This window comes from Mustela erminea, chromosome 9 (assembly GCF_009829155.1).
Source record: "Mustela erminea isolate mMusErm1 chromosome 9, mMusErm1.Pri, whole genome shotgun sequence".
Taxonomy (NCBI): domain Eukaryota; kingdom Metazoa; phylum Chordata; class Mammalia; order Carnivora; family Mustelidae; genus Mustela; species Mustela erminea.
Window position 1 is genome coordinate 114,018,408 of NC_045622.1, and position 21,492 is coordinate 114,039,899.

At 54.0% G+C, this 21,492-nt stretch overlaps 1 protein-coding gene across 3 annotated transcripts; it reads left to right on the forward strand.

Moving 5' to 3' along the window:
* The first annotated feature begins 10 nt into the window (after positions 1-10).
* On the forward strand, positions 11-21,231 carry SIRT3 (sirtuin 3). 3 transcript variants are annotated; one of them, XM_032358528.1, is made up of 8 exons: positions 11-561; positions 3,940-4,087; positions 5,294-5,485; positions 5,581-5,813; positions 8,150-8,250; positions 15,361-15,522; positions 19,037-19,246; positions 20,673-21,231. In XM_032358528.1, the coding sequence occupies exons 1-8, from the start codon at positions 507-509 to the stop codon at positions 20,691-20,693; spliced, it is 1,122 nt and encodes a 373-aa protein (XP_032214419.1). In that variant the 5' UTR covers positions 11-506; the 3' UTR covers positions 20,694-21,231. The 3 variants fall into 3 exon arrangements, with proteins under 3 accessions (XP_032214419.1, XP_032214421.1, XP_032214420.1); XM_032358530.1 differs by lacking the exon at positions 11-561 and adding an exon at positions 577-1,193; XM_032358529.1 differs by lacking the exon at positions 11-561 and adding an exon at positions 1,205-2,012.
* The last annotated feature ends 261 nt before the right edge of the window (positions 21,232-21,492 follow it).

The window sequence follows — 21,492 nt, forward strand, 5'->3', positions numbered from 1 at the left end:
AGGCCGGGAGCGCGCGAGGCAGGCCGGGAGCGCCCGGGCGGCCGCGGCGCGCGCCGGTCGTCAGGGTAACGGCGCCTGCGCCGCGAGAGAAGATCGCTCCGGGGTTTGTGCCCGGCTTCCCGCGCAGACCGCCGAGCCGTTCCGCGGTACGAGGGCCTGGGGCCGGCCCGGCCTCCGACCGGCTTTGCGGCCTCGGCCCTGGTGACGCGCAGGCTCTCATCTCGATGGGGACCGCGGTGACAGCAGCGTCTGAACCGTGGCTCGCGAGGACGGACTGAGAATGCCGTGAGCGGCCGGAGCAAGTGCTCGCAGAGTTCGCCTCCCCGTCCCGGCTGAACCGGGTGGGGAAGTGGGAGAGGCCAGGGCCGGCGCCTGGGCCCGTCTCCGGGGCGAGAGGCGGGACCCCAAGGGGCTGGGACGCCGCCCCCGCCTGGCGTCCCTCCACCTGGGCTGGACTCGCGGCCCTTGAGGACAAGGTCGCGAGCGCGCGGCGGCGGAGCGTGGACATGGCCTGGTGGGCTCGGCCTGCGCTTTCCGCCTCCAGAGCCTGGGGCCCGGCAGGTGAGGGGCCTCTCGGCGCGGCAGGGCGGCCGCAGGGGTGCGTCGGCGCGGGCGGGGCCGGGGGAGGCGAGCGCTCAGGCGCCCGCGCTGCTGGGGCTGAGCAGCGGGCGGGGTTCGGTCGAGGCGGGCGCCGGGGTCCGGTGTTCTCCTTGCGTGGTCGCGGGACTCTGCAGAACCGGGAAACGCGGGCCCCCGTTCACGCAGCTCAGAGGACAGTCCAGAGGTCAGCGGCGCCGCGGGTTCTCGGCTCTCCTCTGCACGTTTCGGGCGGGTGCGGGCGGCACTCGTGGGTCCTGTGGACAGTCGCTGCTGCCACGCAAGTGTCAGAACGTACGTGCCTCCGCGGTCGTCCATGCGGACCTGCAGCATTCCCCTGTTTTCATGCGAACCCCCATCCACCCCAGCAAGCGCCCCCCCGACCCTGCCTCGCCGTCCCGGAAACGGCTCGAGTCGGGGGGAGGGACCTGTCGCCCCGGTCCGGGAGGGGCAGGTCTAGATGCCCCCGGGGCTTCGCGGTGGTTGGCCGTTCGGGCCCGTGCCGCCGCCTGTTTCCGCGGGGCACTGAGGGTCCCCCCGCCGACTTCCAGGTTGGGCGCGAGCTCCAGGATTCCGTTCTACCGATGCTTCCTAAGGTGCGTAATCGATTGCTCTGTCCTGGAGACCCTTTGTGATCCGGTCATGGCCGGTCACGCTGAGGGACGCTGTCCGGACTCACTTGGGGCCAACGCCTGGGTCGAAAGGTGTGTGGGTTTCCATCGCCCTCGACAAAGACGGTGCAGTTCGCACTTCGCTAGCGTGTGTTCCTACCCTTCTCGGCAGTAATTGTACATTTGGGGATCTTTGCTGTTAACTTTAAAAATAAACTTAATTTGCCAAGAAAATGGGTGTGTTCAGGAATAGCAGAAAATGCAACCCAAGACAAGAAAGCTCTGGCAAAACCACAGACCGGTTCCGTAAACAGAAGTGCCCTTAGGAGGAAGGGGAGGGGGGCTTGGAGGGCGGTGGGAAGCGCAACGTCCTTCGGGACGAACTGGGACCTGGAAGTGTGCTGGCTTCTCGTTGGCTGTGCCGCGCTCCCCTCGGCGGGGCTCTGCTCTCATTGGCAGAGCTGTGACTGGCTCTCATTGGCTGGGCTATGGCTGACTCTCCTTGCCTGGACTCGGCTCTCATTGGCTGAGGTGTGCTGTCACTGGCTGGGCTCTGCCCTCATTGGCTGGGCCGTCCGGAGGGACGCCGCGGCTTCTTCCCGCGGGGAAGGCGGAGGGCTGCGAGGAGGACGTGGCGGGCGGGAGAGCGCCCCCTGCCGGCCTCCGCTGCGCGTCGGCGAGGTCGCCCCCACTCCGTCTCCCTGCCCAGGCGTTGGACACGGGACTGTCTCAGGGCCCGCCGTTGTTAAGAAATGAAGTGTCCCTGAGGGATTATAATAACCGACTTGATGCCGCCTCGCACAGGTACTGAGGTGGGGACGGCCCAGGCCCCTGAGACGACCCCGCTGAGACCGCAGTCCGGCTGTGTCCCGCGCTGCTGCCGACCCGCTGACAATCGGGGGTCCCCACAACCCCCTCCTCCGGGTCCATTCATTTGCGCGAGCGGCTCACAGCACGGGGAGACCCGCTGACCGAGTCGATGCCGGGCTTCGTCCGCAGGATGCTCGAGGAACGGAGTGAACCGCCAGACCCAGAGATGCAGGGGGAGGTCGGCAAGGGTCCCTGGTCCCTTGTGCCTCACGGAGCTTGGGGCGCAGGGGCCCGGCGTGTGGTTCACCGACCGGGAGGCCCTCTGAGCACCCCTCCTCTCGAGTTCTCCGGAGACTCCGACCCTCTAATCACAGTCGGTCTGCCCGGCAGCCAGCCCCCACCCTTAGGGCCTTCCCGAGGTCCCCTCATGGACATGACCCAGATGTGGTGGGGAGGGGCTGGTTTCGCGGAACAGGACACCCACTTCACCTTCGTGGCTGTGAGGGGAGTTCGGGAACTGAGGACAGAGACCGACCATGCTAACAAAAGACGTGCCCTTTGCTCTTAGGAATTCCGAGGGTTTGAGGATGAAGAGCAAAAACATAAATCACAGTATCACAACTTCCCTTTAATTCCTTTTGTGTTTCTCATAATGACTTGCACGTAGGAGGAGCTCAGTGAACGTTGGGCGGAGATCGCAGGGGAGGAGTTGCTCTAGGTGCTGAGGGACACCCGGCCGTTCCCCGCTGTGGGGACAGCCCGAGCTTCGCTTCTCTTCCTGACCGTCTGGCCAGTTTTCACTGGAAAACTTCCTTTGGAGACTTACCCCGTCACACTCAGAAGAACTGCTTGACGGGTGCCTTTACACAAGTGTCTGATGCAGCAGAACCCCCTTCAGGGTTGTGGGCATCTCCGCAGGAGTGTGGGGATGAGGGGGAAGCACTGTGCTCCCTGCTGTGTGGGTTTCCTGTGCTTTCTGCTGGGAAGGGTCGTCTTGAGCAAGGCTGTAAGAATCACTTCTTGGTCTGGCGTCAGCTGCTGCGGCTCAGGATGGCAGAGTGACTTGATGAGAGCGACAGTGACCTAGGGCTCTGAGTCTCCTTTGGGGCCGTCGGCCCTGCACATACACCTTCCTTTGTCTTGTTCCTCTTTCTTTTGTACATACCTTTCAGAAATCTCTTCTTTTGAAAAGCCAAGGCGATGCCCATGTGGTGGGAGAGGCAACCACACAAGCAAGTAGGCGGTGAGCAGCAGGCAGGGGCCTGACCCCCGGGTGCGGTGTGCGAGGTGGCGTGCAGGGTCGCTGCAGGGAGGGAGGGGCGGTCAGCCTGCCTAAAAGGAGCAGGGAATCAAACGAGCGCAAAGTGATTGTTCACTGGGGTTCGCCAGTGGCTTCACGAAGGAGGTGGCATCACGAAGTCCTGGCCTTGACTGTGGGAGAGCTGGACATGCCGAGGTGGAGAAAGGTCTTTAAGGCAGAGGAAGCCGGGGTCGGACATACACAAGAGCCAGGCAGTCCTTTTGCTTGGCTGAAAGCAGGGGTATATAAGAGGGCAGGGTGGGGCTTGAAATTGTCACTGGGGTGGGACACGCTGTGCTGGGATGGGGAGCAGAGAGCTTCTGGGGACTCTCACTGCCCGTGTGTCCCGTGGGGGGGTCGGTGCAGAGAGTGGGCAGTGTTGGTTTGGAAGGAGCGAAAGAACGCAGAAGACAGAGTCATCCCTCTAGAAGATTCGTGCTCCCGAGTTGTTCGAATATGTATGACGACGTGCTTTTGGGATGATGCTCATTTCTTGCCTAAACCACAAATGAGTAGAGGAAATGCTCCCCTTCTCCTGTTTTTATGTCTGTATTCATTTTAGATTCATCACTCATGTGAGGAAGGTTCTGACTTCTTTTGTTGAATCTCTTTTCCCGTCAGGGTGGAGGAGTTTCTATACTGAAGTCAGAGACGTCCTGGGGGAGGGTCATCAAGGGCCTTCTCCTGGAAGAACGGACATGGTGGCCACCAGTCTCTGGGGTGTGAGAATGGTGCCCGGCGCAGTGGGGTTGGCGGTTCTGAACCCTGGGTGAGTTGCCAGCATGATGCCAGGAGATGAGGGAGTTGTGCAGCCTGGTTAGATGTTGCACAGGGGCCCTAGCAGCAGATCAGTGAACCTAGGAAGCATTCCCAGGCCCACAGGAGGTGAGGCTCTGTTGCCCTGCCTCCCACGGCTGCGGACTCACTTTCAGGGGATGCTGTGGGCTTCGTGTTACTCGCGCTGCTTTTGTTTCTTCCTGTTGCTTTCCTGGGTGTTGGGTCATTTTCTAAGTCCTGAGGCTCTGCTGAAGCTCGTGACTTGTACGTTGTGTCTCACTTTTTTCCCGATGGAAGATCATCCTGCAACCCTAGCACTCAGCCGTGGGAGTGTCTCGGCTCCTGGCTTCTGGGGGTGACTCGAGAAGCCTTCCAGTGTTTCTCAGAGAGCCTGAGCTGAGTCTACCCACTGCCTTGTCTTTTTTTTTTCTTTTTTAAATTATCTATTTATTTGAGAGAGAGTGAGAAAAAGAGCACAAGCAGGGAGAAGGGCAGAGAGAGAGAAGCAGACTCCTGGCTGAGCAGGGAGTCCCATGTGGCGCCCAATCCCAGGACCCAGAGATAGTGGCATGAACCTCAGGCAGACACCCACTGACTGAGCGCCGCCGAAGGCCCCAGCCCCCAACCCACTACCTTGTCTTGGTTGTGGGATTCCTTCGGCTGCTTCATAGTACCAGCGGTGGCGAACATTGAAGATCAAGTTTCTACAGCAGTGTGGAGCCTTAGCGGTCAGGGCGCGAGTGTTTCTGGAATGGTCTCCAGAACCCGCTTTTTCTCCTGATCGTTTTTGGTGTAAAGTCTGAGACATTTGGCTTTCTTTAAGTGTCACTGCCCGTCTGTCACACCCAGGTGTGCGAAGTGTATGCCTCTGCAGAGAGCACACCCAGAACCCCACACAGCTCCCACACCTCTGGTGCGGACCCTGTTCTCTTCACACTCGCCCTGGACAGCAGAATTAAGAGACCATACATTCCTTGTTTGCCCAGTTCCAACTGACTTCAATTTTTTGCTCCCAAATAAGTTGTGATTTCTGAGTTGAGACTCCTTTCTCTTGTAGCCCAGTAGTCCTCCGTGATGAGAAGGGTGGTCATCTGCGGGGAGGAGAGGGAAGTGTATCATCGGTCTCAGTGGTGGGGGTGGCGGGAGGGCTAGCACGAGCTTACCTGTCCCTAGTCACCCGGCCACTCTCTTCTGTTAGCATTGCAGGTGGAAGAAGACCCATATCTTTTTCCGCTGGTGCCTCGAGCGTCTTTGGAAGAGGAGGCAGCAGTAGGAAGGAGAAGCTTTCTCTGCAGGACATAGCGGAGCTGATCCAAGCCAGAGCCTGCCAGAGGGTGGTGGTCATGGTGGGCGCCGGCATCAGTACGCCCAGCGGCATTCCGGACTTCAGGTGCCCTGCCGCGCCGGCTCTTCCCTGGGCACCTGGGCTGCCTCCTGGCCCCACCCTCCTGCTCTGGGCTCAGAGCTTCTTGCTCCTTTTTGCAGGTCTCCCAGGAGTGGCCTCTACAGTAACCTGCAGCAGTACGACCTCCCATACCCCGAGGCCATTTTCGAGCTCGCTTTCTTCTCTCACAACCCCAAGCCCTTTTTCACTTTGGCCAAGGAGCTGTACCTCAGGAACTACAGGCCCAACATCATACACTACTTCCTCCGACTGCTGCACGACAAGGGCCTCCTTCTGCGGCTCTACACACAGAACATCGATGGGCTGGAGAGAGGTGAGCCCTCCGCCTGTCTCCACGTGGTCACATGCTTCCAGGCAGTGCTTACCCCGTCCTCTGATTTCAAGCCCACTAGTTACGCCTTTGTCCCTGACAAAAAGTCCCCCGTGTGTTTAAGAGTCACTGTGGAGGGACGCCTGGGTGGCTCAGTTCGTTAGGCTGCTGCCTTCGGCTCAGGTCATGATCCTAGCGTCCTGGGATCGAGTCCCACATCGGGCTCCTTGTTCTGTAGGGAGCCTGCTTCTCCCCCTGCCACTCTGTCTGCCTGTGCGCTCGCGCGCGCACTCTCTCTCTCTGACAAAAAAATAAATAAAATCTTTTAAAAAAAAAAAAAAAAAAAATTAAGTCACTGTGGAGATCTCACTAGTGGACCCGATGTCCTGGCCTACTGGCTGGGCTGTGAGTTTTGGAAAGAGTTAAAGTTGACATTGGGAGCTCCTAGTTCAGCTAATCTGATATAATGATTTCTTTTTCAAGAAATTAATTATGAAGTTTTTCGAGCACATACAAGTGGAGGACTGTGGTGAGCCCTCATGCCCTCGACACAGCCGGTCCTTCCTTTGTCTGTGTCTTGCCACCCCCCCACCTCTCTCAGCCCCAGTTATGTTGAAGTGCGTCTGTCCATGATGTCATAAACTTAACCTGTAAACAACCTGTAAGTACTTCACTGGGTATCTGGAGAAGGTAAAGACCTTTAAAACATAACTATGATGTCACGGTCACAAAGAGATGACCACTACTGCCTTAGTGTTATCAGACTGTTTGTATAGCGATGTCCTGCCTGCCCCGGTAGCGGCCCTGACCAGTGACTCACGGATGGTCCTGACGCTGACTGTGCGTCGCGAGAGGCACTGGCTGAGCCTTTCTCTCATGGCAGCGGCGCTGACGGGTGCTGCGAGCCAGCAGCGGCTCGGCTGGGCTGCAGACACCCGGTGGTTTGAAAATCGGAGTGGCCTGGACTGCACTTAGCAGCCACGAACACCCATGGGGATGACCTCTCCTTCTGGAGCTGCGGCAGGACAGGCCTTGTGGGAAGGTGGGAGCGTGTGGCTGTGGGCTTTCGCATGTGGAGATTTAGGACAGTAATGGGGACAGTAGGAAGCCACCGCAGCTGGGGCTGTCTGCCCGTCACAGCTCCAAAGCTGACCGTGGGAACAGGTAACTGTCATAATAAGGTACCTCTGTTTTTCTACAGCTTTTCCCCCTTGTTAGTACAGTATTTATTTGTCTTCCCTCTGTCAAACCCTGAGCCAACCACTTTCCCCAGGCTGCCTGGGGAGGGTTAGGAAAAGGAACATACAGGGCAGACAGGATGTGGGACAAAAACCTATGGGAGGTGGAGGCGGCTCCTTCACACGGCGAAGAGGATGAGAAAGGCCGCTGTCCCTCTGAGAGGGCAAAGCCCAGAACGGTGCGGGAGAAGAGCTGTTGCTTCAGAGGAGGCTTCCTAGCCCAGTCAGGGATGAGGCTTCTGAGAGCCGGAGGCGCCTACCGCGCGGGAGCCTCAGCCAGTGTGCGGAGGTCCCGTGAGACCGTGTGGTTCAGAAGCTGCGGGGGGTCGAAGGGAGGTCAGGGCTGTGGCGCTGCCTCTGAGGCTCTTCTCTGTCAGCGTCCCCGGGGCGTTAGTGCCGACGCAGTCAGCAGTGGGCTCCACAGCTGGCAGGCGCTCCTGGCCAGGAAGAGGCTGGGGACGACCTCGGCATAGGATGAGTGGCTGCGGCAGGAGAGCTGCTCCCGGTGCAGACAGGCCGGGTGGGGTGGGGTGGGTGGTGCTCTACAGGTTTTATATTTTTTTGAAACATACTGTCTTCATTTCGTTCTTTTGTTTTGTTTTGTTTTTAATTTTAAGATTTATTTATTGGAGAGAGAGTGAGAGCCTGCGCACATGTGCCCGTGGGGGGAGGAGCAGAGGGAGAGGGAGAGAGAGCATCTCCAGCAGACCCTCCTCTGAGCGTGGGGCCTGCCTGCCTCGGGGCTCGATCCTAGGACCCTGAGACCAAGACCTGAGCCGAAATCAAGAGTCAGATGCTCAGTGACTGAGCCATCCAGACACCCCTATATAGCTTTTTCACTTTTCCTTAGTGTCTGGAGAGTAGAAAGTGTTTTCCTAGGTATCAGATGTAATCTTATCTGCACTTAGATCAAACCTGTCGACAGGCTTTGTTTAACCATGGTTTGGCTCCACCTGGGAGCCCTCCTCCGTGCGCTTACTCCGCTCAGGGGGACGTTATCTTCAGGCGGTGGAGGCGGCGATCCCAGGCTTGCACTGAGAGCTGGGACTCCGGCAAGGGCCTCCTGGAGCTGGCGGCTCTTAGCTGTGGTTTGAATTTCAGTGTCTGGCATCCCTGCCTCGAAGCTGGTTGAAGCTCATGGATCCTTTGCCTCTGCCACGTGCACCGTCTGCCGAAGGCCCTCTCCGGGGAAGGACATTTGGGTGAGTTATCCTGCAGCCCCTTCTCTCTCTCCTGCACTTCGTGGTGGGAGTGACGGGAAAAGTGGCATTTTATAAGCATCATCTTGGAGGAACAACAGTAATGGTGTGAAACGTTTTTCTTTATTTTTAAATTTTAAATTTACACTTGTAAAACATTAAGAAACGTGGAGGGGAGGGGCGCCTGGGTGGCTCAGTCGGTTAAAGCCTCTGCTTTCGGCTCAGGTCATGATCCCAGGGTCCTGGGATCGAGCCCCGCATTGGCCTCTCTGCTCGGCAGCGAGCCTGCTTCCTCCTCTCTCTCTCTGCTGCCTCTCTGCCTACTTGTGATCTCTGTCTGTCAAATAAATAAATAAAATCTTAAAAAAAAAAAAAGAAAGAAACGTGGAGGGGAAAACGTATCTCTCTTCAACCTCTTCCTATAGCCCACTTGTAACGGTTTGATGTATAAGGCTCCAAGCCTTAAAAAAAAAAAAATGCCAAACATACTTGGCCGTATCAGTGTACCTACACCATAGAGTGACTATACTGTTTTTAGTAATAGGATTACTAAGAATTTTAAAAATTTATTTATTTGAGAGAGAGAAGGAGAGAGCACGAGTGGGTCGGGGTGGCAGAGGGAGAGAGAATCCTAAGCAGACCCGCCCTGAGGGCAGAGCCCAATGTGGGGCTGGATCCCATAACCCTGAGATGATGACCCGAGCTGAAACCTAGAGTCAGAGACTTAACTGACTGAGGCACGCAGGCCCCCCAGTAATAGGATTGTTAAGTTTAATATTCTACAAACTGCTTTTTTTTTTTTTTTTTTAAAGATTTTATTTATTTATTTGACAGAGAGAGATCACAAGTAGACAGAGGCAGGCAGAGAGAGAGAGAGAAGCAGGCTCCCTGCTGAGCAGAGAGCCCGATGCGGGACTCGATCCCAGGACCCTGAGATCATGACCTGAGCCGAAGGCAGCGGCTTAACCCACTGAGCCACCCAGGCGCCCCTACAAACTGCTTTGTTACAGAACAAAATTGTATGGATGTCTTGTGTCAGTAAGTATAGGTCTGCTTGCTGTTTTTAGTGACATATTAAATTTAGCCCTTTACCTACTGTGGAGTATTTTCTGATGTTTGTGATTTTTGCTATTAGGAACAATGCATCCATGACACTTGTGCTTGGATCCTGTGTCTGTCTGGGGGTAGTTCTGTAGGATGGGTTTCTTCAGGCAGAACAGGATAGACTGGAAAATCTTAAATAAAGATGAAACTCTGAAATATTGCTGAGGTATAGGACCCTGTCTCTTATTTTTTAATGAGGTCAGATTCACAGAACTGTCAGATTAGCATCTGACAGTGCAGAGTTTGTTGGCACTTGATACGTTCCCAGCGTTGGGCCACCACTGCCTCTCTCTGATTCCAGAACGTTTTCATCACCGCAGAGGAAAGCTCTGTACTTCCAACCAGTCAACCCTCCCAACAACCCCTGGCGAACACTGGCCCTTCTCCAGAAGTTCCGACCTGGAGTCATATGCGTGCAGCCTTTTCAGGCCCATTTTCTTCGCTGGGTCAGACGCCTTTAAGATGCCTCCATGTCTTTTCGTGGCTTCGCAGACCACTTCTTCTGAGTGCTGAATAATATTCCCTTGTCTGGATGGACGACAGTTATCTGTTCATTTACCGGAGGGCATCTTGGCTGCTTCTGTGTTTTGGCAGTTATGAACAAAGCTGCTGTAAACTTCCCCATGCAGGCTTTTGTGTGGACATGAGTTTTCGGCTCTATTGGGAAATACCAAGTGAGAGCGTGTTTAGTGCCTTCTGACGTGGCTCCCCCACTTTGCATTTCTGCCGGCAGCGAGTGGGAGCAGCGTTTGGTGTTGTCCGTGTTTTAGACTTTGGCCGTGGTGGTAGGTGGATGGGGGTCCTGTTTGCTCTCGTGTACAGTTCCATGAGGACATGCTATGTGGAGAAGCTTTTTAGATGCTTGTTTGCTGTCTGTACATCTTCACTGGTGAGCTGTCTATTCGGGTCTTTGGCCGATTTTTTAATTCAGTTGCTCATTTTCTTATTGTGGAGTTTTAAGAAATTTTTGTATTATGGATAACTGTCCTTTATCAGATGTCTTTCGTAAATATTGTCTTCCCACTTTCTTGCAGTGTCTTTCACAAAGCAGGGTTTTTAATTTTAATGAGGTCTAACATACTGTTCTTCCATGAATTGTGCCTTTGTTGTTACCTCTGAAGAGTCATTGCCACCTCCTGCCTTGGCCCTTTGTAATAGCATCAAGGGCTGGGGGTCGGGGGCTGGTTGTTTAGGGACCGAATTTGCTGGAGGTGAAAATTGAGAGTGGTCGTGGTCTTTCTTTTAGGTGAGTCATCTAGGATGCCCGCGAGCTGGTTTTCCAAGTTAACTAAGTTCGGAGTGGACAAGGTTTCCCATGAGATGATGGTTCGGCTCATTAGTAATTGAGTTAAAGGCTACCTGGGTGGATTTAGCATCAAGAGGAAGAATTTTCTTTGAGGACAATGTGGAGTCGCTCGTGATGGTCATGAACAGGTTCATTGGGCTTCTCTGAGCAAGCCTGAGTCTGTTCCAGTCAGCAGGCTCAGAAAAGGGTCCTGTAATTGCTCGATGTTGCTTGCAGCCCTCTCGGGAGCTCCCCGGTACGATCCCAAATCTGCCCCCCATTGGCGGAGGGCAGGGACAGACTGAGGAGGCGGCCACTCCAGGTTCGTAGGTGTCCGTTCTAGTCATCAAGGGAACTGACATACAGGGCTTGTCCCGGGCAGCAGTGGGACGGATCCCCACATCTGACTCCAAATCTTGAAAAGTTCATGAAGAGGCCGTAAGTGGGCTCAGCCCTGTCTACTCTGCACGTGTTCTCAACACCACACCATATCACCTTCTCAAGGCTGCGTCCTTGGAGCACCCTCTGCGGGGGGTGGGGCGGGGACACACAAAGGGAACCCAGGGTCAGAGGATGCAGGAACGGAGTGAGGAGCTTCCAAGTGCTGGGGTCCAGGTCACAGGTCATACCTCTTTGATGACCTTCCCCAACATCTGGAGATTTCCAGTGAGTGTTCTGGTACTTTGCCCAAACTCAGGCATCTGTTTCTCTAAATCCCTTTCAGGGTGCTCCCATTGGGCTGGTTTTATCCAGCGTTTGGCCTGACCCTCTCCGGCAAGCATATGGACCCATCGACATAAATCTGAGAAATCAGATCAGTAAGTTTGAACGACCGTGTTACGTTCTTCAGCAAATTCCGGGGGTCCTCAGTCACTTTAGGACACTCTTGTAATATGGCTCAAAATTCAGCCTTGGTCCAGGCAACACGAGCAACTTGGTGTTCACCTGGGCCCCAGCAGAGTGAACTTCAGAAGCGGCAGGTGTGAACAGGTTCAGGAGACGGAGGCGGCGGGTGGGGAGAGGTCTGGAGGTAAAGGGAGGCTCAGCAGAGGGTTAGAATGAGCGGTGGGTAGCACGGAGGTGGGGACTGTGCCGAGGGAAGAGGAAAACGGCTCCAGAGGCGGGACCTGAGCGCACGACCTGCCGGAGACAAAGGAGGTGGGGAGGCCGGGCTCAGAGGCGGCGTTGACTTCTTTCAGTTGTTTGCCTCTTTGGAAAATGCTGTTTCTAAGTTAACGAACCAAAGAGGGGAGCAAACTTTGAACCCTGAAGTGTTTGGAAGCCTCAAGGTACCAACTAAAATAACACGGCTGTCTGATTCAGCTGTGAGAAGAGTGAATTTGGGGAGATGGCGCGTTCCCCATCATGGCCATCGAAGTTGTAAATTACTTTTGGTGGAGTCCGTCCATTGAGTTAAGAATGCACGTGAGGAGGGACCACAGTTTTGAAACCTAGAGCAAGCTGGGGCCCCAGAAGTGTGGGAGTGTGGGGGCAGTGGTGCCCTCGAAGCATTTGATCCCCGGGACCCCCTCTCCGAGAGGCTTTTCCCTAGAGGGAAGAGAAAACTTTCCAAACAGTACAGTTCGGGTAGGAGCAGCCTGGCTCTAGGAAGGCGTCAGACCCAAGGTCAAGCGAGGACTCCGAGAAAGGACAATGCCGTCCAAAGGTCTCGGATAACGCCTAGAGAGCTCAAAACACAGCCCAGGAGAGAGCTCACCCTCGACCCCAGGCTCGGTGGGAGAGCTGCGAGCCTGACTGGGTCTGTGGGGCCTGGCACCTGTTCACTCGCGGCCTCGGAACCGCCGGGGCAGCGCCTGCATCCCACTTCTGACACCAAGTCATGTTTTCCTTAAAAGCAAAACTGCCTTCAGCAAAATGGACTATTCGGGAACAGTAGAAAAATGCAGTTTGGGACAAGCAAGCTACAGCAAAACTAGGCAAGTCCAAAAGAAACAAAGGAGAAGAACATTTGATGGAAAGGAGGGAGGGAGTTGGGAGGGGCTGGAGAAGCAGTTCAGGGGAAAGATGGTGTCTTGCTAGCTGTCACTGGGATGGTTGATTTGTTGTAGACGGTGGTACACATCTTCCCCTGTTGGGACCTGCCTTGATGGTTCTTTGCTGTTGAGGGTTCTTCTGTTGGGTCTGTAATTCACAATTCTTCATGTGATTGGTGGTGAGTAGTAGGGTTCCTTCCAGCCTCCTGAATCCAGATTAGCAAGGTCTCCTTTTATTAATTTTCATAACGTCCAGCACCATTTGTTGAAGAGATGAGATTTGTTCCTTTGTCAAAGATCAGTTGACTGTGCAGGTCTACTTTTAGGCTCTCTGTTGTGTCCCACTGGTATTTTCACCTGTTCTTAGAGTCATGCCACAGTCCTGAGTCCTGTAGCTTTTTATACTAAGTCTTTTTTTTTTTTTTTCCAAAGATTGTCAGACAGAGATCCCAAGTAGGCAGAGAAGCAGGCAGAGAGAGAGAGAGGAAAGGAAGCAGGCTCCCTGCTGAGCAGATAGCCTGATGCGGGGCTTGATCCCAGGACCCTGGGATCATGACCTGAGCTCTTCGCAGAGGCTTTAACTCACTGAGTCGCCCAGGTGCCCCTTTATACTAAGTCTTGACGTCTTCTCCGTCATTCTGTGTGTTGGGTATTCTGGTCTTTCCTTATAAACTTAGGATCAGTCTGTCACTGTCTGTTCTTTGCACCTTTGTAACCTCTCCTCTCTGTCTTTGGAGTTTTGCACTTTTACTGTGGTCTATCTCCTTATGGATTTCCTTTTGTTTACTTATTCTGCTGTAAATTTGTAGGGCTTTCTGAATCTGTGGTTTGAGACCTTGCATCATTGCTGGAAAGACCCATTGGCCATTGCCTCTCCCACTCCCTCTCCTTCCTTGTGGAACTTAAACTCCCACGAGACCTTCTCAGGCTCCCACCCGTGACTTTTATGTGTGTTCTGGCTTTCTTCTCTATGCTGTATTGTGAATAATGTCTTTTGATCTGTTTTCCAGTTTATCAACCTTCTATTCTGTTGTTCAGAGTAAAGCTCTTCCATTGAGTGCTAATTCTTATTTCTTTTTGTTTGTTTGTTTGGAAAAGATTTAATGAGATGCAAAACCTCAGTCAGCAGTAATCTCATTTCCAGGTCTGAATTACTGGCCCCATTTTTTTCTTCTAAATTTTTATTTAAAAACTAGTTAGTTAATGTAGTGTAGTAGTGGTTTTAGGGGTACAATTTAGTGATTCATCATCTACCTACAGTACCCAGTGATGATCACAAGTGCCTTCCTAATTTTTGGTACTTTTTATTACTGGAAGTTCTCTTTGGTTCTTTTTCAAATCCACTACATTATTTTTTATAGTTTTCTATCCCCATCAGATGCTTCAAAGCTGTCTTATTTTGTTTTAAAGCACTGAACACAATTTCTCCTTAATCTGTATCTGATAGTATCTGAAGTCTTTGAGTAGACTCTCTTTGGTTGGCTGTCTCTGCTGGTTCTGGCTGGGCTCAGCTTGCTAAGCTGAGGCCAGGAAGTTTTGTCTTAGGAAACTGGAGTCCTCTTTCTTGGGCTGTCTCCTCTGAAACCCAGCCCAGCACATCAACGCAGTCGTCTTAGGGTGTAGTGATGGTTTGTGTCCACCTTCCCATGGCCTGCAGGGAAGTGGTCTGTCGTAATGGTCCTTAGAGCTTCAGCCTGAATGTCTGCCAGGCCTAGGACGATGTCATGATCGCTTTAGCTAAAGCTGGGGACAAATTTTATATCACCTTTCACATTGAATTATGCCTAGTGGCGGTTACATGCCTGTAGAGTACCTCCTGAGGGCTGTGTCATCTACTCAGTATTTCATTGGCATCTGAACGGCTCTAATAACTGCCCCAGGTGCACAGCTTCGTGTGACACTTGCGGCATGTCCTGTGCCTTCAGGACCTGCTCTCAAGTACTCCACCCGGCCCCCAGTTTTAGGGTGCTCTGTGAATCAAAATGGGCAAAATGTCAGTAAATGCCAAAGCTGGGCTCATTATTCAGTTGTTGTGAATGTTTGAAAATTTCTTAGTAAAGGCAATCTTTTTTTTTTTTTTTTTCAGTCTTTACTTAAGTCCTAGTTATGTAACATACACTGTTGTGTTCGTTTCAGGTGTACAGTTGAGTGACTCACACATCCATATGTCCCCCGGTGCTCGTCACCACAGTGCCCTCCTCTGTCCCCATCCCCCAATCAGCCCGTCCTGTGCCCCCTCCCCTCTAGTCGCCAAGAGTTTGTTCTCATATTGTTAGTTAAGAGTGTTTCTTGAGGGGCGCCTGGGTGGCTCAGTGGGTTAAGCCGCTGCCTTCGGCTCAGGTCATGATCTCAGGGTCCTGGGATCGAGTCCCGCATCGGGATCTCTGCTCAGCAGGGAGCCTGCTTCCTCCTCTCTCTCTGCCTGCTTCTCTGCCTACCTGTGATCTCTGTCTGTCAAATAAATAAAATCTTTTAAAAAAGATTTTATTTATTTATTTGACAGAGAGAGAGATCACAGGTAGGCAGAGAGGTAAAGGGGCGGTGGGGGGGAAGCAGGCTCCCTGCTGAGCAGAGAGCCCAGTGCAGGACTCGATCCCAGGACCCTGGGATCATGACCTGAGCCAAAGGCAGACGCTTAACCCACTGAGCCACCCAGGCAACCCGAGAGAGCCAGCTTTTAAAGTGTGTTGTGACATCGTCTTCAGCCCATTTTCTGTGTCTGTCACACAGGCTGACGTGTCCGTGGACAGGATTCCCCGCTGCCCGGTCTGCACTGGCGTTGTGAAACCCGACATCGTGTTCTTTGGGGAGGCACTTCCCCAGAGGTTCCTGCTGCATGTGGTTGATTTCCCTATGGCGGATCTGCTGCTCATCCTTGGGACCTCCTTGGAGGTTTGTCAGCAGGTCCAGAGGTGGACTGAAGTGTGTGTGCGTGTGCGTGCGTGTGTGCGAGGTGGGGGGAGGCTGGAAGGATAGGGCCCGGGGGGTGGGGCAGCTGGGGGTGGCCCCAGGTGCTCTCGGAGCCTTCTGGCACCCTGACTTGGGAAGGTGAGGAAGCAGAGGTGTTCCTGGCCTAGGGAGCGGCAGTCTGGGCGGAATGGGGCGGAGGGAGGACACTCGGCTTTGGGGTTGCTGTCCGCGTGGGTGGGGCACTGTGTGTGAGCAGAAGGGAGGGACGGGGCAGGACAGACTTCCCAGGCCATATCGCAGAGGCCGATTTTGTGCTAGAAGCATTGATGGGCTTGAAGGGGTTGAACTGGGGACATGGCTGGTGCCCTGCAGTGTCCCAGAGACTGTTGGGGGTGGGGCTTGAAGCAAGATGTCCAGGAGGCTGGTGCTCACGAAGTCAGAGCTATGGGCACATTCAGACCACGTGACTATGAGAGAGGGCAAGCAGAAGGACTTGGGGACAGGAGAGGGAGTGGTTTGGCTCTGTCTGTGGGTGCTCAGGCCATTGGTTGGTAAGGAGGTATGTGAGGGGGGTGCCGAACTCAGTTCTGCACGTGTGTGTGAGATGCCTGGGACACACCGTGGACACATTCCAGAAGCTGCTCTCCATCTGGACCTGAAGCTCAGGACTTTGTGAAGGACGTTACAAGAGCAATAAATGAGCCTCTTCACTGAGCTCTGCCTGACTGGATGTTGGCACCACAGGGCACCAGGGCCAGGAAGGCCTGTGCTCAGAGCTCCCGCCAGCCCAGAGGCCTCGAGCCCAGTGCATTTCTTCAGCAGATGTGCCTGCTGTGGGCCAGCCCCGTGCTAGGGCTTTGGACGGACACAGTAGGACGTCGCAAGCAAGGGACGGTGTTAGGTGGCAGTGTGACAGGAGAAATGACAAGTGGGACGGAAGGGTGGGGAGGGTTGTGAACTGCGTGTAATACCAGTGTGGTTGGTTCATGTGGCCGTGTCGGGAAGGTGAGCCTGGAGCTGAGGCCAGAAGGAGACGTGGCCACATGGAGTGAGTGATCGGAAGGCAGTAGGGACAAGGTCCGACCTCCTGACCCCGCGGGTGCTGTGGTGGGCAGAGTTGGCAGAGACCCCACAGGTGGCAGTCCGGGCGGTGATGGCGGCTGGCCAGGGACACTACGGAAGGCGTCAGAGCCCAGGTGTGTGAAGGAATGTGAGTGGGGGAGCGTGGACACCCGCAGGGCTCCAGGGTTGTGACCTGAGTGAGACCGCAAGAACAGAGCTGGTTTCCTGAGAGTGAGAAGCCACATGGGCAGGTTGGGGGAACTTGGCCCCAGACACACTGACTCGAGTGCTGTGTCAGACCTGTGATGCCCATACTGGGCCTGGATGGAAGGGGGGAGCTTTGTGGGGGCAGAGGGCCGGGGGCAGTAGTAGTTAGTGGCGGGTGGTGCGGAGTCTGGCAGCCGCCCTGTGCTGGCCACCAGCAGCGGACACTGGGACCGCCAGTCCTCTGTTTTTTAAGTGAAATGAAAATAGCCTTTTTCTCTGGTTATAAAAGTACCGTATGCTCCCACATTATACAGACATAGGGGTGAAGTAGAGGGTCGCTCCAGGCGGTTTGCTTCTCCTCACAGGCTTCTCTGCTGCCCAGATGTGGGCTCTCAGCAGAGGCAGCGACACTGTGCGCAGAGACCTCCTTGGTCAGGTGCGGGTATGCCGTCCCTGCTGGGACCCCCGAGCAGAGTTCTTGTCTGTGGGCACCAAGGAGTCTGCGGTGTTGCTCAGACTTTATCTCCTGTGCCGTGTGAAAGAAACAGTAACACACTTGATTACAGACCAGCCCTCTGGGTCCCACTGAGGGGGACGCGTGTCAACCATAAGGTGATTTCTGAAATCTGAAATAGTCTGAACTCTGGAACACATCTAGCCCCAAGAGTTTTAAGATGAGGGATGATGGCTGTATAATGATTTATTTAAGGAACGTTCTATCGATGGACAGCAGGAACGAATAGCGTAAGGATTTTATATTCAGAATAAGAGTGTAGTGAGTGGTTGTGTGGACACGTGTTTGCACATGCATGTGAGCGCCTCCGTTAATATTGAGAAGTTACTTTCCAAAAAGATACACTGAGACCAGCCCTGTAGGAGTGGCCATTTCCCACATCCTCAGCAACACCAAACATTAGCTGTCTTGAAGTGTTTTTTTTAAATCTATCTTTAAGTTTTTATCCATCGGATTGGTTAGAAATAAATGTGTGTGTGAGAGAGGAGGAAACAGAGAGAAGGGAGGGCGGGCGGGCTAACCTTTCTGTCGTGAAGAGTGACGTTGGTCTTTTCGTGCCAACCACTGTGTTTTCTTTGGGTTACATATTTATACCTCTTGCTCATTTTTCATTGGGCTGTTTTCTTAGTCTGTTTATAAATTAGCATTTAAAGCCATAAATTATATAAGGTGTTTATAAATTAGTTTAGCAATTAGAAATATAAACTGTCACATGTTGTTAGTATGTTTGCAGTTTATGGTAATGAGGTTTAAAAATTATTTTTCTACATCATATTTTTTTTAAAGATTTTATTTATTTATTTGACACAGACAAGAGATCACAAGTAGGCAGAGCAGCAGGCAGAGAGAGAGGAGGAAGCAGGCTCCCCGCCGAGCAGAGAGCCCGATGCGGGGCTCGATCCCAGGACCCTGAGATCATGACCTGAGCCGAAGGCAGAGGCTTTAACCCACTGAGCCAACCAGGCGCCCCTCTACATCATATTTTTATGTAGATAATAATGTGATACTTGGCATTATCTGACTTATCAGGCCTAAAAAGTTCTCTCCCTTTACTTATGAAACCTAAATTCCCGTGAAGAACTGTTCTGTGTACATTTAAATCACTCATTTGAAATGTTTTCCGCAAAAGCAGGAGTTGAGTATGTCCCCACCAGGTAATGGGCTAGTGTCCACGCCGTCTATCCCATCTGTTTCTTGTGTTATCACTCGTGAGTGGGAATCTCACTTGGGAGCTGGGTGAAGAAGCGCAGAGGTACTGAGTTAGGAGTCCCTGGAGGTCTGGGTGGTGGAGACTGTGGAGAGGTGGGGCGCCCACCCCTGTGGGCCGCCCAGGAGCCCCCTGAGGGCCCAGGCCTTTGCTCCCAGGGAGCGGGAGCGGACGGGTGAGATGCTGCTGGGAAGAGATGGTGTGTGATGGGGCAGGACAGGTAAGAGTGGGTACAGGTGCTGGAGCCCAGATGCACCTGGGCAGGGGGACCTGTGGAGGCCAGAACGTGCGGGAAGCAGAAAGACATGGACCAGGGAGGCACAAGAAGGGAGGAACCCAGGCACTGAGACCGAGCAGACCGCATGACTGGAAGAAGTGGAACAGTGGTGTGTTTTCACTGTGTCCAAGGCCTCACGTCAGTCTGAGCTGCCCTTTCAAAGGCTCAGGCTGTGGCATGCGGCTTGGAGGGTGGGCGCTGTGCTCCTCACATTTGGGCAATTTTTCAGGTAGAACCTTTTGCCAGCTTGTCTGAGGCCGTGCGGAGCTCGGTGCCCCGGCTGCTCATCAACCGGGACTTGGTGGGGCCCTTCGCCTGGCGTCCTCGCGGCACGGATGTGGTCCAGCTGGGGGATGTGGTTCAAGGCGTGGAAAGGCTGGTGGAGCTCCTGGGCTGGACGGAAGAGTTGCAGGAGCTTGTCCAGCAGGAGACGGACAAGGTACAGACTGTCAAGCAGGGTCCTCTGAAGAAGGGCTGTCTTCCTCACTGCCCAGGGGTCTGGGTCCACCTGATTTGGAGTTCTGGCTGGCTGAAAAGGGACAGAAAGAGCGGATATTGGCTATTACTCCTGTCCCGGCCACTGTCTGGGGCCTTCTGTATGCTTATGGATTGGGTGTTGTGACTCAGCATCACTCGGTGGAGTTGAAGACAGTCGCGGAGCTGCGACTTGGTCCAGGCAGCCTAGGTGGCTCTCACTGCAGCCTTTTGTTCCCTGAATAAAGCAGCACCAGGCTCAGGTGCGGTTCTGAGATGAGCTTTGAGGAGCGGAACTTGTGTGCTGGTATGGGACAAAGCCCCACCTCGGGATGCTTTCAGGAGGTGGTCAGCCCGAGGGCTGCTGGCCTGGGACGACCTCCTGAGGGTAGAAAGCCAAAGACCCCTGATGCTCTCGAGGTGTCAAACCTGTTCAAAGTGAAGTTTCCTTTGAGAATCAGTTAAGCATGTGTGGCCCTAGCGTGAGTGCCTGTTTCTAAAGGAGGCAGCATTGAGTACCTCAAGTCCAGTTGTCTCCAAAAGAATCATGTGACGCGGCCCTGGGGCTGAGGTCTTGGCAAAGCCTCGCCCTTCAGCTGCGAGTGCCTCAGGACTCACGGCTGTTGGGTGGGGACTGACCAAAGCCCCCAGCCTCTGGCTGCAGCCTGGTTTCTTACCACGTTGAACCAAAGAAAGAATTTGAGGCTTACTGAGGCCAGGAGGCTTTGTGCTATTTCCACACATCTTAGACATTGTGACCACTGGTTTTTCTGGCCCTCCCTTCCAGAATTTGGCTCTAATGGCTAAGATGTAGGCTGATATCACTCCTTATCTCATTGTAAATGTCAAAGTTCCACGGCTGGGTGGTATTGTGGAAGTAGACAAGGCAGGTAGCACAGAAGCCTGTACTTGGCACATCAAAAGAAGAGGCGGTAAGTGGCTTGGTCAGATCGCCTGGCAGCTTCTTGGATCTGACATCCTTTTTCCATACAAGACGGAGTCATGTGACACCCCCCCCCCCCCCCCCAGGGATTTTTGGAAGCAGTCCTACAGGATTTGACCTGTGTGATTTTACAGTCTTAAGGAAATTTATTTAAGGTGGGTTCTGGTGTTAGGGGTTTACGTATATAATGAAAGAGCTGCTACCCAGAAGTAAATGTTGAGGGAGGAGCTGCAGTTTGTCCTGGGTCACCTTCCCCAATAGTGCCCGTTTCTGAGCATTGAGCTTCAGCACATCTCACCTGGCTGGCCACCTGGATTCACCCTGCTGGCATCGTGTTACTTGGGCTCAACAGCACCATCGGCAGAGGCAGAAATAGTTTGTTTTATGAGATGGTTTGAACCCAGGTCCTGAGGTCTGTGGGTCTGATTCCCTTCCTCCTCTGTTCCAGCTTCATGGACAGGACAGATAGAGTGATGGCGGGTCCCCCTCCCCTTCTGGGACCGGAAATGGTTCCAAGGAGTCCCTGCCCACCTCTGAGCAAAGAGTCTTGGCTGAACCAGAACCTGCTGCCTAAGGAAGAGGGTGAGGCCGACCGGGTCCTGAGCTCCGTGCCAGTGGGTCATGTCGTGCTCCGGCTGTGGGCCACCCCAGTTGCGGGCGCCAAGCTGTCCAGCGCTTTTCTGTGGTTTGACTCTTCAGTCTCCTGAAGCTCTTGATGCTGAAAAAAAGCTTTCTCCTGACAGTGACCCTCTGGAACCCCAGCGGACCAACAGGACGCCCAGACCGGACCTGCTCTGTGTCTGGGTCTCCGTCTGAAAGGCAGGCTCAGCATCTCTCCCCTTAGACTGTCTGGGGCGGAGGGGCCACAGCCATTCCTAAGGTGTGGTCCTGGGTCCCACGTAATAGAATCGAGTCCTGAAGCACGCTGGCCTCCTTAGTAGGGTTATTGTTAGCTGGAGAAACTTTGTGCATTTCTGGCATGAAATAAACTCTTTGGTCTCCTCAAAGGAATGCAGGTGTTAATGATGTGAAGCATGGACATTCCCCACAATGGAATAGCCCAAGGATGGAGAACACGCCCCTGGCTCCACCCTGGAGCGGGGCCGAGTGCTGTTTCCCATGGAGCCCCAGCACCCCTCACCACCACACCCCCTCCACTCTACCCTGATGCCGTTTGCCTCAGCCTCCCCCCCAAGAAACTTTTCTGCTCTGGCAGCTAACCAGCACCCCAGTCCCCAGTCTGCCCCGCCAGACCTTCCCAGTAATGC

Bases quoted from the DNA above. Each gene is read 5' to 3' on its own strand.
- SIRT3 (XM_032358528.1), top strand. From the start codon at position 507: ATGGCCTGGTGGGCTCGGCCTGCGCTTTCCGCCTCCAGAGCCTGGGGC. The intron at 562-3,939 runs GTGAGGGGCCTC...TTTTCCCGTCAG, and splicing joins CAGAGCCTGGGGCCCGGCAG to GGTGGAGGAGTTTCTATACT. The intron at 5,486-5,580 runs GTGCCCTGCCGC...TCCTTTTTGCAG, and splicing joins AGCGGCATTCCGGACTTCAG to GTCTCCCAGGAGTGGCCTCT.